Consider the following 16,637-nt stretch of genomic DNA (forward strand, 5'->3'; position numbering starts at 1 on the left):
AAAAATAGAAATATAGAAATATGGAAATATGGGAATATGGAAGAATAAAAATATAGAAATATAGAAATATAGAAATATAGAAATATAGAAATATAGAAATATAGAAATATAGAAATACGAAGATATGGAGATATAGAAATATGGAAATATGGAAATATGGAAATATGGAAATATGGAAAAATGGAAAAATAGAAAAATAGAAAAATAAAAAACGAGAAAAAAAGAAAGCTAGAAAGCTAAAAAACTAGAGAGCTAGAAAACTAGAAAACAAGAAAACTAGAAAACTGGAAAACTAGAAAGCTAGAAAGCTAGAAAACCAGAAAACTAGAAAACTAGAAAACTAGAAAACTCGAAGACTCGAAGACTCGAAAACTGGAAAACTGGAAAACTAGAAGACTAGTAAACTGGAAAACTAGAAAGCTAGAAAACTAGAAAACAAGAAAACAAGAAAACAAGAAAACAAGAAAACAAGAAAACTAAAAAACTAGAAAACTAGAAAACTAGAAAACTAGAAAACTAGAAAGCTAGAAAACCAGAAAACTAGAAAACTAGAAAACTCGAAGACTCGAAAACTGGAAAACTGGAAAACTGGAAAACTGGAAAACTGGAAAACTAGAAGACTAGAAGACTAGAAGACTAGAAGACTAGAAAACTAGAAAACTAGAAAACTAGAAAACTAGAAAACCAGAAAACCAGAAAACCAGAAAACCAGAAAACTAGAAAACTAGAAAACTAGAAAAATATTATAGAAATGAAGAAATGTAGAAACATATGTTAGAAATACAGTAACATAAAAACGCAAAACCAAAAGATACGAAACCCAAGAAAAATGATCCAGTCGACAAAAGAAAACGATCCAAAAATATTCAAAGCATATTAAACAAAGAGACTCAGAATTATATCCAAATAAAAGAAAAAAATACTCTCTGTATATTAAAAAAGGAACATGCAGACTACTCGTAAACACAAAATCGTTTGGCATAAACTCGTTTCAAGTTGCGATTACTAACCACGTATAACGTGAAATTGTACGTAGTATCGTACTTCATCCTGTGAAGCGTCAATTTTGTTTGACGCACGCAATGAAGTCCTTCCGGAATGCCACGATGCTGTTGTTCCTTTGAAGAGCTTCCTTTAGTTGGATGAGGATGAACACGTAAAACATTCTGTGCTGCGCAAAGTGTTAAGGGATGAGCTTGCGATCCTGACGTGACGGCCAAACAGTAATGGGACAGGTGGGGATCTATGTTGCTGTAAAAACAAATCAATTTTCACTTATTATATTGCATCTCATTCTTTCAATAACATCACGAGCCAAGATATTTAATAACTTAACTATAAGATTATTCGACATTATTATTTTTTAAAAACGTAGGAATATGGACATTTAGATTATTTAAATTGGGAATTGAGATTTGAAAATATGGATATACATATGTAAAGACAGGGACATAGGGTTATAGAGCTATAGGAACAGAGGACTATAAGGATATAGTGAGACAGCCATGAATGAGTATGGAAACTTAGGGATGCATGTATGTTAAGACCTAAAAACTTCGAATTTCAGAAATATGGAAATATATGATCTAGAATCTAGTAATATCAGGATCTAGGAACATTAGGATTCAGTACTGTTTGGGTTTCGAGATATCGAGATCTAGAGATGATAGTAGGATCTAAAGATATTTGGTTCTAGGAATACTGGACCTAGGGATATTTGGGGCCTATGACTCTTTGGGATCTAGGGACATTTGGGATCCAAGGATATTTGGGACCCAGGGATATTTGGGATCTAGGGATATTTGAGATCCAGGGACATTTGGGATCCAGGGATATTTGGGATCCAAGGATATTTGGGATCCGGGGATATTTGAGATCCAGAGATATTTAGGATGCGGGGACATTCGGGATCCAAGAATATTTGAGATCCAGGGACATTTGGGATCCAGGGATAGTTGAGATCCAGAGATATTTGGAATGTGGGGACATTTGGGATCCAAGAACATTTGAGATCCAGGGACATTTGGGATCCAGGGATATTTGGGATTCAGGAATATTTGGGATCCAGAGATATTTGGGATCTAAGGATATTTGGGATTTAGGGACATCGTGTTCCAGGGATATTCGGGCCTAGGGAGGTTTGGATCTAAGGATACTGATACCTTGAGATATCTGGGGCTAGGGATATCGGTACTTTGGAATATCGGTATCTAGGGATATCGGTACCTTGGAATATCGAGATCTAGGGATATTTGGCTCCAGGGATGTTTGGAGCTATGGATATTAGTACCTTGAGATATTTGTGTCTAGGGATATGGGTACCTTGGAATATCGAGATCTAGGGATATTCGGGTCTAGAGATGTTTGGATCTAGGGGTATTGGTACCTTGAGATATCTGGGGCTAGGGATATCGGTACTTTGGAATATCGGTATCTAGAGATATCGGTACCTTGAAATATCGGAATATCGGAATATCGATACTTTGGTATATAGAAATATACAAATTTTGAAGTTCAGAAATTAAGGCCTATAGAAATATAGAAATAACACAATATAGTGATATAGGGATTTTCGGGATCTAAGAATCTAGAAATATACGTACATTAAAAAAGTGTATAAAGAAAGGTAAGCAAATATATGGAAAAACAATTGTTAAATTATTAATAAATTTAGCATGTGGCGTCATCTTACAGTGCTAGAAATATACGACGTTAGAAACAAAAATAATTGAAAAATGCACTTCCTTCTTGTTATTCATATAATGTAAACGTTCGCGATGTAATTGGTATACGATAAAATAATTCCTGAATTATTAATTAATCTTAAAGTTAAAATGTGTATTGCTTATGTTCAATATTAAATAATTAGTTTGCATTTAAAAGTGTGTTATTAGTTTTTGATTTTCTCCGATTTTGATTATTTAACAACAACTATAATTATATTTGTTATTGTACAAGTTTATTTTAAAAATGAAAATATTACTAGTACCTTTTAATTTAGAAATATATAAACATTAAAAGTGTGTATAAACAAAGGTAAATAAATACATCAATAAACAAAAACTATAATTATATTTGTTATTATATTATTTTATTTTGAAAATGAAAATATTACTAGTACCTTTTATTCCAAGATATCGTAAGTCGTCGTTTGCTCCTCCTTTGTTGAAATCTCAACGAATGATGACGATTTTCCCTTTCGTTCGCGTACAATTCCGGGATGTGCCGTAACTCACTAGACGTTGCATACAAAAGCACCGTGCTAGGCGTCAATTTTTGTAAATTTGCATCCGGCGGATCTATAGACTTAATCTCGAACCAATAAAGACCAGCTCGTGTCTTTGATATCGTGAAATTCTGATCCTCCGCACCCTTGTACGTAAAAAGAGGCGAACCTGGCTTCAAACTTTTCACCGGCCATCGCGATTGCGCTGTTGTATCAATCACAATTCTAAATTGTTAGTGTAATTTATTTAAACGAAGACGAAACGTGATCAAAATATTATATGACTTTCTAAATATAATTATCCTTCATTTATTTATATCATATCAAATGAATTTTCATTTTAATCATTATATGTTTCATATTTATAATAAACGTTTTATATTTATAAGTTTTTTTATTGTTTTTTAGTTGCATTATATCAGGTTGCTTAAAGTAAAAGGATTCACATCATTTTTATTTATTAAAATTTTTTAACTGTTTTCGTAGGCAAAATTGATTAGCTCATCAGTAAACTATTACTATTTTTCGCATTGCTTTTTATGAATTTTGTTTATGCACAAAAGCAAAATAGTATATGAAATAAATAATGAAAATACAAATTTCAAAATAAAATTATATAAAGTATTATATGTTATTAAGCCATATAATATTTTTTCCCATTATGTATTTTTCTAACTTAAGTTATTTATTCTGACTTGTTAATTCAAAAAATAATCTTTATTTAATGGATGTTTGGAAATAACGCAACATTTAAGGAACACTTTTTGCAATTGAAGCTACAGTAATTTTAAAAACAATTATCAAAAAATGTATAATTAGATATTAAGGATGGTTGAAAAATGTTAAGTGCTAATAATTCTAACAAAGATCATTCAATAATTAAAGACACAAATAATCTATTAGATACTGTACATTATAATATTTATTAGACAGTTCTCTAAATTTTGATTACTATAATTTAATCTTAAAGCACCTATCAAATCTATATAAATAATTCTTCTTAAAATCAGGAAGTTTAATATAAAATTTTCATGATAGTTTTTAGTACATTTTCGAAATTATAAATATCACAATACAATTTTGATCGGGATTAAAAATTTGAATAGATTTAAAGTTTTTTTAATCTGTCTCTTTATTTTGTGAATGATCCCCGTATAATTTATATTTGTGTGATTGATTTCATACAATTTGTTCCTTCCGTTTCTTCGCTGTTTTCCGGTGGTTCGACGTAACTGACCGTCCACGATATCGGCCCGCTACAGGGGCTAACGAGTAACGTAAGAGGTGGACCTTCTCTCGGACTGAGATAATAGAACCTGCAATAATTTCATCTGCATCCAGTACGATATTAATGTTAGATACATATTAAATTTAATGAAGTACGAAAAAGAATGTAGTGTGAGAAGAAAATGTCAGATACATACTTTTAATTTTCTATAATTAGAATTTCATTTTTCAATCTCTAAAATACATTGTGTTGGCCAAAGGTTATATCATAATCAGTATACTTTATTCAATTCATGTGTCAACGCATTCTTTTTCTTTAGTTCCTACATGGCCTTGAAGTGAATTTAATTATCTCATTATCTCACAATTTAGTATCTTGGAGATTTTCTATGAGAAAACAGTGCCAAGTGTGCCAATGGAGTCTTTCATCAGTTATAAATGGTTCAAATGAAAGATGCAAGGACTGACTGGTACTATATTATAGTATTTTCACTAAGGACATTGTTTAAACTTGAAAAAGCAGTGAATTTGAACTAAGTTTCAGTTTGCAAAATTTTTCGTTGAAAATATTTTCATGAATGATCCATGTTTCACAAAAGCACAATTATAGGTCAATGATGATTAAAAGAAGATTTTGATGAATCTTCCTTACATGCTGAGACCACAGTAAAATTGTATAACAAGATTTTAAGTACTTGTGCTAAATTTTTGTGTGAAAAACAACACAACTATTTGGCCAACTCAATATACTCAAATAACTAAAATACAAAATAGACTGAATAATTTTGTAATGAATATAAAGTACATAAAAATGTATATGAAACGTATACGTATATGTCTACATACATAAACGTATGTCTACGTTAAAATCTCTCCAATAATGTGTCGTATCACATATGTATGTCTAGTACTACTGTTCATACATTGACAGTAGAATTAGATGCCATTAGCACGGCACACGCCATTTTGAATTATTAAAGAGTCATACTACTTTAAGCAATTAACAACAGTATATAATTTATTATAATACGTAGAAAAACTTTTTATTTCTCGCACAGATAAATTAGTAAACTTTTATTCAATTTCAAATTTTGTATGGACTTAAAAGTCAGTTACTAAACATAACCTAACACATAAGATTAAATTTAGTTTATTTTAAACAACGTTTTTAATACAAATTATCTATGACTACCAAATAGATGATTCACATGTTTTCTTTTTGAAATTAAGAAATGTATTGAAAAGCTTTTTCAGGAAAACTGTGTTGCTTCTCATTGAAATAAATTGCAGACATTAAGTTTCATTGTTACTTTACTTATCCTCAATTTTAAATCATATGTTCATTCAGTGTTAATTTATTACAACACTTTCGTCGAAACCTGTGCTGTCAAGATAAAGAATTACTATTTATTAATTTATACATATTTTACATAATTTATCTTTCATCAAATAATGTGTTCTGTTAACCATCCTTTCTACGTCTCTAATCACATGTACACTGAATAAAATACTTTTGCCCCACAGTGTACTCGCACACACACTCAGTCATAGAGACACGTATCAAGACTACAAATGCAACATGTCGTTTATATTTAGTCATAATGTTTGATCGTGTCCGTACAAAAGTCCCCTTTTAAAGATCCCGTACCGGTTGAGCTTACGGCTGGGCATAGTCGTCGTTGTATCATTCTTTCTCTGTCTTTCTTTCGTTTGAACATTACGGTGGCCCCTCCGGCCCCCCCGGCCCCTTCGTTCACCCTGCGGAAGCATCCCTTTCGGAACATCGTCGCGGCTCATCCCGGTTAGAATCGTCCGAGAGAGCGTCGGGACGCCGCACGTGCTCTTCGCCGACTGCCTGGCACTGAAACGGCTATTGTAAAATTAGCGTCTACACACAATGCCGGCGTCGCGGCGTCTGGGGTCGCACAGCCACGACCCCCGTCGTCTAATTTTGGCGGTCGGTTTGTCCCACTACAGACTCGAATTGATTCTGTCATTCGGGGTCCTCGTCGCGAGGACGTCTCGTGACTTTCGTGGAAATCCGCGCCAATAGCTCGTTCCTGCGACGCGTCGCGACGCCTTCGAGCACGCACTGGATACGCGGCGACGTCGATTTTGATCGGTGATCGATGCTTGTTAACATATTACGTGCGGCGTATACTGATCTTGCAAACCACTTGAGAACTGAAGAATTTTTTTGAAATTGTAAAGGCAAACGTAGACATCTTAACGCGTTACCATATTAAGAAGTTGGAAATTCTGTTAAGTATTTTTACTTTCAACAAACGTTACCAAAAATTTTCACAGTATTTTCTATATTATTCGTAGTTTCTAGTGGTTCAAGTGTTTTCAGATAATTAAATAATGTAGGTGATGGATTCATAGAAGAATTTTTTTGAAATTGTAGAGTCAAATGTACACATCTTAACACATTGACTGCCATATTAAGAAGTTGGAAATTTTGTTAAGTACTCTTATCAAATGCCACAAACAATTTTCATAATATTTATTACATTATTTGCGGTTTCTAGTGGTTCAAGTATTTTCAGATAGGTAATTAAATAATATAGGTAATGGGTTCATAGAAGAATTTTTTTGAAATTGTAAAGTCAAATGCAGACATCTCAACACATTGACTGCCATATTAAGAAGTTCGAAATTTTGTTAAGTACTTTTATCAAATGCCACAAACAATTTTCATAATATTTATTACATTATTCGCGGTTTCTAGTGGTTCAAGTATTTTCTGATAGATAATTAAATAATGTAGGTGATGGGTTCATAGAAGAATTTTTTTGAAATTGTAGAGTCAAATTTAGACATCTCAACACGTTGCCATATTAAGATGTTGGAAATATTGTCAAGTATTTTTACTTTTGACAAATGTTACAAAAAATTTTCAGGATATTTACTATAGTATTAGCAGTTTCTAGTGGTTCAAGTATCTTCAGATAGGTAATTAAACGATGTAGGTGATGGTTTAAGCGTCATCCATATATGGCAGCTAAGGTGTTAATGTCATACTGTGTTTATTATATGCATGTAATCCTTTCGCTTGTCCATTTTGCTTTTGTGACTATTCGAAAATTATACGTACGTGAAAAAGAAATTTAACCGTTCAGAACGTAACGGATACTGCATTGTTGCGGTTGAAAATTTGATTTGAGATTTTTTGTTTAAGAAGTCTCGTAGAATATTATCGAGATATTTTGTTATATTTATTACTTACAGTTCCGAGTAGTTAATACGAGTATTTGAAATTAGGTTGACAAACTCCTAATAATATAGCTGATGGAGTTGTAGGGAAATTTAAGTGTCACTCATATGTGAATGATGTGACAGTTAAAGTGTTAACCAGTTTATTGTGGTTAGATTAGAATTTGGATTGGTTTCTCAAGTTATTGCTAACGAAAGAGAGAAAATGAAATCTTTGAATGTATTGCATTTAATAATGGGTCCTATCTCGATTTTTTGTTTCTTGTTAGATTTATTGCTTGAGCCTGATTGAATGTTCATTCTTTGATGTAATGATTTTTAGGATTTATTGTTTAAGTCTGATTTCTCATTTATTTGATTTATAAATTTTCTGGATTTATCGTTTGAGACTGATTTGTTCTTTGTTGTTCGTATTATTGAATAATAGAATTAATTATTTGAGACTAATTAATTGTTTATTCCTTGATTTATTGAATTTCAGGGTTGATTGAGCCCAATTTATCATAAAGTAAAATTAATTCTTTGAGCTCTGAGATTTTGTTTATTTTGAATTTTTGATTTATGATTTATCAATTATATGAACATTGGGATTTATTTCTTTATATACCGTATATTTCGAACTATATTAGCAAGTCAATCGATTGATATTATTTTATATGATATTTATGACGAAGTTGGTTGTTTTTGTTTTCGTTAATTAGTTAACTAGACTCAAATATATACGCAGCACGTGAAAATTGCAATTTACTATAAATACATGAAGTTTTAATAAAATTAATGAAATATGGAGATAAATGTTCTTCATGTTTCACAATAAAGCTGAAAAGTATTTTACAGAAAAGATGTTGATTATTCTATTTATATCAAGGATGATTAATTAATAGTAAAAAATTGTACCCTCGAGCAATTTTATTTAAGTTATAAAATATATAATTAGATAATGAAGATATGTACAGTAGGAAAGTATAGAATTGTTAAATTGTAAAATTTCAGAACTGTAAGATTACAGAATTGCAGAATATGTGGAACTTTAGAATTGTAATATTGTTGCACTGTTAACTTTTAATATTTTAGTTTTCTGAATTACAGAATTGCAAAATTGCAGAATTATAATATTGTAAAATCGTATAATTATTGAATTGCTAAGTAATTGCATTTTAGAATTTCAAAATTTCAAAGTTTCAAAGTTTCAAAGTTTCAAAATTTCAAAATTACAGAATTACAGAATTACAATATTGTAGAATTGTAGAGTTGTCGAACTGTAGAATCGTGGAAATGTGGAATTGCGGAATTGTGGAATTATGGAATTGTGGAATGGTAAAATTGTGGAAATGTGGAGTTGTGGAATCGTAGACTCGTGGAATGGTGGAATCGTGGAATGGTGGAGTCGTAGAATTATGGAATTGTGGAATGGTAGAATTGTGGAATTGTGGAATCGTGGAATGGTGGAATCGTGGAATCGTGGAATCGTGGAATTATGGAATTGTGGAATGGTAGAATTGTGGAATGGTGGAATTGTGGAATCGTAGAATCGTGGAATCATGGAATGGTGGAATCGTGGAATTATGGAATTGTGGAATGGTAGAATTGTGGAATTGTGGAATCGTGGAATGGTGGAATGGTGGAATCGTGGAATCGTGGAATTATGGAATTGTGGAATGGTAGAGTTGTGGAATGATGGAATTGTGGAATCGTAGAATCGTGGAATCATGGAATGGTGGAATCGTGGAATTATGGAATTGTGGAATGGTAGAATTGTGGAAATGTGGAATCGTGGAATGGTGGAATCGTGGAATCGTGGAATAGTGGAATTATGGAATTGTGGAATGGTAGAATTGTGGAATGGTAGAATTGTGGAATCGTGGAATCGTGGAATCGTGGAATCGTGGAATCGTGGAATCGTAGAATCGTGGAATCGTGGAATCGTGGAATCGTGGAATCGTAGAATCGTAGAATCGTAGAATCGTAGAATCGTAGAATCGTAGAATCGTAGAATCGTAGAATCGTAGAATCGTAGAATCGTAGAATCGTAGGATTACGAAAATGAAGAATCATAGATTTGTAGACTTCTAAATAAAATTATAAAGTCTGAAATTATAATATGTGGAACAGCTAATAAATGTACTGAAATATTCCTCAAAAAGTCACTTTCGCTCAAATTATAATCAATTCGAAATATTAAATAATTGTCTAATTAACTTTCAATACAACTCATACCATAACAAGATCTAACGAGCAATAATGAAAAAATAATTATGAATTAATTATGTCCCAGATACGTGCGATATAACGTTAAATATAATCAAAGTTCACGTTTAACGAGTAATCTAGGGTTTTTAACGTTCGAAGTAATTGTACAATTAGACTTGCGTATGAGTTTTACGGAAACCATCTGATAGTAGGATTTTATGACGCGTAGCGTCGCGACGCATCGGATCATTAAGTGTTGTGGACCCACTGCACGAAAGCAAGGTTTAACGACAGTATTGGCAAAAACAAATCTTTTTATTTCTAAACCGATTCAATTTTCATCTGAAAATATTTTACAGTGCTTACAACACAAAATCATTCTATTTAAACATTGCTGTTTCAAGCGTATTTCAATAATTTTTAATACGAAAAATAATCAAAGAGAAAATAAATAAAATATTGTTATCTACAATATTCTTTTTACGAATTCAAAATAATATTTTACAATTAAAGAATTGTTAAATGAAAGGGTATTAGTTGCAATATTTTTTTGTAAATTCGAGACGATATTCGTCAACGATGAAATTGTTGAATAAGAAAGTATTAGTTGTAATACTTTTTTAAAATTTCAATATAATATTTGACATCGAAGAAAAGGTAATAAATAAGGAAATATTCTTTTTACAAAATGAAAATGATATTTGACAATGAAAGAATTAATAAATGTAATACTATTAGTTATAATATAAATAAATAAAATACTATCAACAGTAGTATTTGTTGTGTTTTAATGCGCTTTATTACGAGATTTCGATAACATACTCAGATTACGACCGATTCCTTTTGGTATTTCCGACGCTCTGCAGCACGCGGTCGCTTCGCACGCACGGACACATTTTGAACAAACGCGAATCGGTTCCGAACCGGCACGGACTCCTCCGAATCTTCCCGAACGCACACGAGACATGCAGTTGCATTCCTTACAGTATTTTTTTTTAAATTCAACAAAATATTGAAAATGAAAAAATGAATAAATAAAATACTATCAACAGTAGTATTTTTTTTTTAAATTCAACAAAATATTGAAAATGAAAAAATGAATAAATAAAATACTATTAGATATTTTGTTTGTTAACCTAAAATTTCTTATTCAAAACAAACTGCATTTTTCAGAATGTACATACATATTTATAAAAATAAATAAAGGACATTACATTATCATTAAAAATGTTTATCATTAAATATTGCATTACTTTTTATTTTCGATAAAGTTAATTTGAGAGAGTTGAAAACCAAAACGAAATAGTTCAGTTCATTTCTATTCTGCTTATTATTACAAAATGTAGAAAAATTTATAAGTAATGATAAGCATAAACACAAATAAGTAAAAAAAAAAATAAGAAAATAAATAACATCATTTTGAATTAAAAAGTATTGAACATTAGCTTAATATAAATAGCTTTATTACCGAAATATTGAATTACCCTTTTATTTTGTAGCACATATGATGAATTCATAAAATTATATCATCCACCGAGTAATTCCAGTCAAATTGCATTTATAAAATCTGTGTTACGGTTGATGAAATACGGTACGGGGTTCGTGACGTTCCCGTATAAACGTTCAAAGCCCCATAGGCCTGGGTACACGTGCATCGAATAAACAAGCTATGTAACGCAAACGAAATTCGCACGAATTGTTTCTATCGTTCGACGAAATGTGAATGCGCCATTCTTATGTTCCGTTTATCTTTAGACCAAAGCTATAATTCCCTTCGGAAAGAAAGAAAAATTTTGCTTTGCAGCTGTTCCGATACCAATTAAAATTTACATTTCGTTTTAACAAAGTACGTACGTTTTTTCCGTGAATTTTGCTGAGAAATTGTTCAAGTTTTTATGGTAGTGATTTTGTTTCAAGTTGTAACGCTGCTTTTTTGTGGGTTTTATGAATTTGTTCAATTTTGACATTCTGAGATTTTCGACTTTTCAGTTTTGCGGATTTACATGTTTTTTATGTCTTAAAATTTCTAGATTTTTGACATTTCAAATATTTCTAAATTTCCAAATTTTTATATTTCCAAATTATCAAATTGCCAAATACCCCAATTTCCCAATCCCCGAATTTCCAAATTTTCCAATTTCCCAATTTCCCAATTTCCCAATTCCCTAATTTCCCAATTCCCTAATTTCCCAATTCCCTAATTTCCCAATTCCCTAATTTCCCAATTCCCTAATTTCCCAATTCCCTAATTTCCCAACTCCCTAATTTTCCAATTTCCCAATTTCCCAATTTCCCAATTTCTCAATTTCTCAATTCTCTAATTCCCTAATTTCCCAACTCCCTAATTTCCCAACTCCCTAATTTCCCAATTCCCTAATTTCCCAATTTCCTAATTTCCCAACTCCCTAATTTTCCAATTTCCTAATTTCCCAACTCCCTAATTTCGCAATTTCCCAATTTCCCAATTCCCTAATTTCCCAGTTCCCTAATTTCCCATTCCCTAATTTCAAAATGTTCCAATTCTCCAATTACCCAATTCCCCAATTTCTCAATTTCCTAGTTTCCTCATCTCCTAATTTCCCAATTTCACAACTTCCCGATTTCCCAATCTCTTAATTCTCAAATTTCCTAATTTCCCAATTCTCTAATTTTCTAATTTCCCAAGTCGTAAATATCTGAATTTCCCAATTAGTTCTAATTAATTCCAAAAAATTCAAAACTTCTCAGTTTTTCAAAATTCTAAAATTCCAAATTTCGAAATTATCAAATTAAACAATTGATAAATCAATAGTTTTCCAAATTCCTAATTTTAAAAACGTATGAATCTGTCTATTTCTAAATGTCCAAATGTAAAAACCTATAAATCTGTATAAATCAGAGATATAATTTATGTGATGACGTGCTATAATGAGTCCTACTTTTCTACTTGGTCAGTTTCCCTAGGGAAACCTACGTTGTACCCGAGTGTACAAGTGATAGTCGCATAGTTGAAATAGTTGTTTCCAAGATACATTAGTCATTCCAGTGCGTTTCGATATTCGATAGTCAGAGACATAATACGTTCTCAGTAATGTAATCTACAGGTATCCACGTTTCTATTATATTGCCTGGACGAAGGATTTGGCATTCCGTATGAATTGGACTGTAATGCAATCCACGTTACTTCAGTGCCACCTAATTCGTCTTACAAGCAGAATAAATTTGGGACAACGAAATCATTTTCACCAATGTTATTCGACGTTTCCTTTGACCGAATGTATTGTGTGAAAATTTTGAGTATATTCTATGAGAATGAAAATAAATATATTAATTTATTAATTATTAATTATTAACGTTTTTGGTCTTGCTTAAATTTTTTGAAAATCTGTTTATACAAGTAAATTACATTTTTAAGTATAAATTATTTTTTATAATGAACATTTTTAAAAATTCGAAAATAAAAACTTTTAGGACATTTGTTTATGCAAATTACATAATCAAATAAATTCTGTTCTGTGAGAAATATTTTTAAAAAATTTTAATGATATATTTATACTTTTTGTGAAATCTAATCAAATTATTACATTTTTTTTTTTAAATAAATTTGTTCAAATTTGTGCTTCATAATATTCCTAATTTAAACCAGCAGGTTTTGTAAAAAATGTAATATTCTTAATTCTAATCTAATTAGAATGATCTAATTAAATGATCTAATTGTTAATGAGTCCTCGTATCACTCATACAGTTTTTGATAAAATAAAATAAATTTGTATTAGTTGAAACAATTAGACTTACACAGTTAGAAGTTTTGTTAAAGTATAGTAATTCCGTATGAGTAATTAAATCTTCTCCCTCTTGAAAGGGATATTTTAAATGGATGGCTGCAATGATCGTCCTCAAGGCCTGTTTGACCCACAATAATATTAACAGAGTCGTGTACAAAATTGAAAATATGTTACTCTAGAATTGAATAATTCCGAAAAAATGAAAAAAGAGATATTAAAATTAGGAAAATTTCTAATTATTAATGAGGTTATGTAATTATGTTAAGTAAAAAAGACTGCATCTGCTTTCAATTTTTCTTAGATATCAACTAGTTTTCTTTAGGAGTTGTCCTATGACTTATGACTTTATGTGTACATGACAGTATAAGACAATAAATCAAAATGACCCAGTACTAGAAGTACAAGAATTAACTAAACAATTGCATACAAAATTCTAATATTAAAGCAGAAATTTAAAGAAATTAAATATTTAGATGGTTGAACAACATTTCAACTTCAATCATTTAAATTTTCTGTATAAAGTCTTATTGCCAGTCCTATAACTTGTGACTTAAAATGCGTATACATAAAAATGTTGTTCATCCCGGGTCAAAATGACTATATTCGCCGTTCAAGTGTTAAACCAAAGGGTGTTACTCTTACTCGATATCAAACGTTTCTTCAGATTCTTACTATTCTTAACTGTTCTACAACTCACAATCAAGGTTATACATCAGCATACATAATGTGTCAAAATGGCTCTACACATGAAACCCAAGTTACCTCAAGAGGGTGCCGCAACTACTCATATCTTTCTCAGAATCTTAGAAATACCCTTATAACTTACAACCTATGCTACACACACGCGATAGTACAATATACAGTGGGTCAAAATGGTCCCATATGCAAGTATAAACTCAAAGGGGTGTCTGACGATATCAATCACTCAGATTCTCAGAAATTACCCCATAACCTATGACATAGACTGTGTATTCTTGGTAGTACAATACACAGCGTGTCAAAATGACCCTCTACATGATTCCCAAGTAACCAAAGGGGTATCATATACGATATCAAACATTACTTCATCAGATTCTCAGGAATCACTCCACAGATCCAAGCTGTATACTCTTGACACATAGTGGGTCAAAATGACCCCTTATATGACTCCCAAGTAGCAAACCTACAGTGTTATACCCACACAATTAATCAAACATTCCTTCAGATGTTCAGTAATCGTTATAACCTAAGAGGCTTAAAGTGCAATGCAAACAACTTTGAGTGCAGTGGGTCAAACTGACTCGTTGCACGTGTTCCAAGCGCAAAGGTACTACTCACTGAGATACATTGCCAGGCCGAAGGGTGGCGGGTATCTGGTACTCGGGGTGCAGAACTCCGGTCCTGTTGAATTCCTGCGCCCTGGTTGGTTTCTCGGCTCCGAACGGCCTGGGGCTGCCCATCGTCTTGTATCCCTGCTGTTGTTGTTGCTGCTGCGACAATTGTTGCAGTTGTCTGAGTTGCATCTGTTGCTGTGACAGTCTGTCGCAGAACGCGCAGCCGTCCACCTTGGGCACTGACACAAAGGCGAGCATTAAGGCGACTACCGGTAAATCGCAACGCATCGTGACGACCGATTTTCCTCGGTTATGAAAGAGGCCGACGACGACGACGACGCCGCGACGTCCGTCGTCCAGTGGCGAACGAGTTCGACTGTAGACGATGCCAGTCGGCGAGCGAGGCTGCCGCTTGGGAAACCACGCTGAGACGAAACGAAATAACCCCTCTACCGAAGCGACTTCGTGTTTGCCCCATCTTCTGGAAGGAACCCTCCCCTGCCCCGCCTCGTCCTTGCTGCTCAACCCTGCCTCGTCCCCCACGGTACGACCAAACCGTCCCATACTCGTTGTTACGTTTTGCCGTGCATATGCTGACCCACGTGTGCACGCCCGTAACCCTGATTCCGCAGAATTTCGCCAGAAGGAGCTTCCTCGACTATTTTGCCCGCCAGGGCAACCGATAGGTCAGTGCAGGGGTGCTGGTCAGCTCGGTGCACTCCTACTCCCTTCTGCCTCCTTCGTGACGCAGTCGTTTAACGTCTGGGATTCAACTTATGGGAAATAAGGATCCTACTTGTGTAAGCCAACATGGGGTCAAACAACTTTCTAAGGTTAAACTATGCGTAATTGTTTGTCTTCAGTCAATATTAACGTGACCGGTTGCCGTGTGGTATGTGAGTGATTACTTGAAGTGATGATTTACGTCGTGTGGCATAATTGCTAAAAGTCATGGTCTTCGTTTTGTATCGTGCTAATCGTTATCGGACTTTGTGAATTATTATCGTTGATTGATGGCAGTGTATTTTGAGGGTTTTCTTTCAAACTGGTTGGTTATATTTTATCGGAGCTGATATCTGTATGCTTTTTTTTTTAAGTGAACATCGTAGCTTTGTATTGTTACATTTTTTAATTTAGCAAGTAGGTGAAATTACGTGTGTAACAAGAAATTATTTGATATGGCTTTGGAACAGCATGTGGTAGTATACAAGCTTGTATATAAGCTTTACACCTTCGAAATATGAAATTTGCTAACGCGGTACAAAATATTAGATTGATTTTTTTATTATAAAATGCTATTTCATAATATTGCATTACTATAAATTGTCTATAATTGTTATAAAATAGCTTGTAACTTCTCATTGTCAAAATTTGTAGATAATATCAAAACGATTTTGTTTGTTTTCTATTTAATCAAATTTTTAAATAAGTTGCAACAAAATTATTATTAGATGGTGTGGAATTTTTGTGGGACATCCTTGAAAGTATATGGTGGACAGTGTGTTTAATTTAACAAAGTTGCTTTGCTATTTTTTAAAGAAATATTCATTGCATAAAATGTGTTGCAGCTTCAAGAATGTAATAACAAAAAATTATATTTACTCATTTCTATAATTGTTCAATGTTCTGTGCTAGGTCAAATATGTCACTAACCTAGTACTTTTAAGATGGTACACTAAAATTTGTATAATAAATAATTTT

General features: G+C 32.5%; 1 protein-coding gene across 2 annotated transcripts in view; it reads right to left on the reverse strand.

The window, feature by feature from the left end:
* The window catches only part of nord (neuron derived neurotrophic factor nord), a 25,399-nt gene extending 9,643 nt beyond the window's left edge, over window positions 1-15,756 (reverse strand). The window contains exons 1-4 of one of the 2 annotated variants that reach the window (XM_076531394.1): window positions 14,941-15,756; window positions 4,412-4,542; window positions 3,122-3,431; window positions 1,011-1,251 (exon numbers count right to left, since the gene is read on the reverse strand). In XM_076531394.1, the coding sequence (XP_076387509.1) occupies window positions 1,011-1,251; window positions 3,122-3,431; window positions 4,412-4,542; window positions 14,941-15,500 (1,242 nt within the window). In that variant the 5' untranslated portion in view covers window positions 15,501-15,756. The remainder of the gene's footprint in view (window positions 1-1,010; window positions 1,252-3,121; window positions 3,432-4,411; window positions 4,543-14,940) is intronic. The other variant, XM_076531393.1, reaches the window with a different exon arrangement.
* Window positions 15,757-16,637: the final 881 nt, after the last annotated feature.

The sequence above is a fragment of the Megachile rotundata genome, chromosome 4 (genome assembly GCF_050947335.1).
Source record: "Megachile rotundata isolate GNS110a chromosome 4, iyMegRotu1, whole genome shotgun sequence".
NCBI lineage: Eukaryota > Metazoa > Arthropoda > Insecta > Hymenoptera > Megachilidae > Megachile > Megachile rotundata.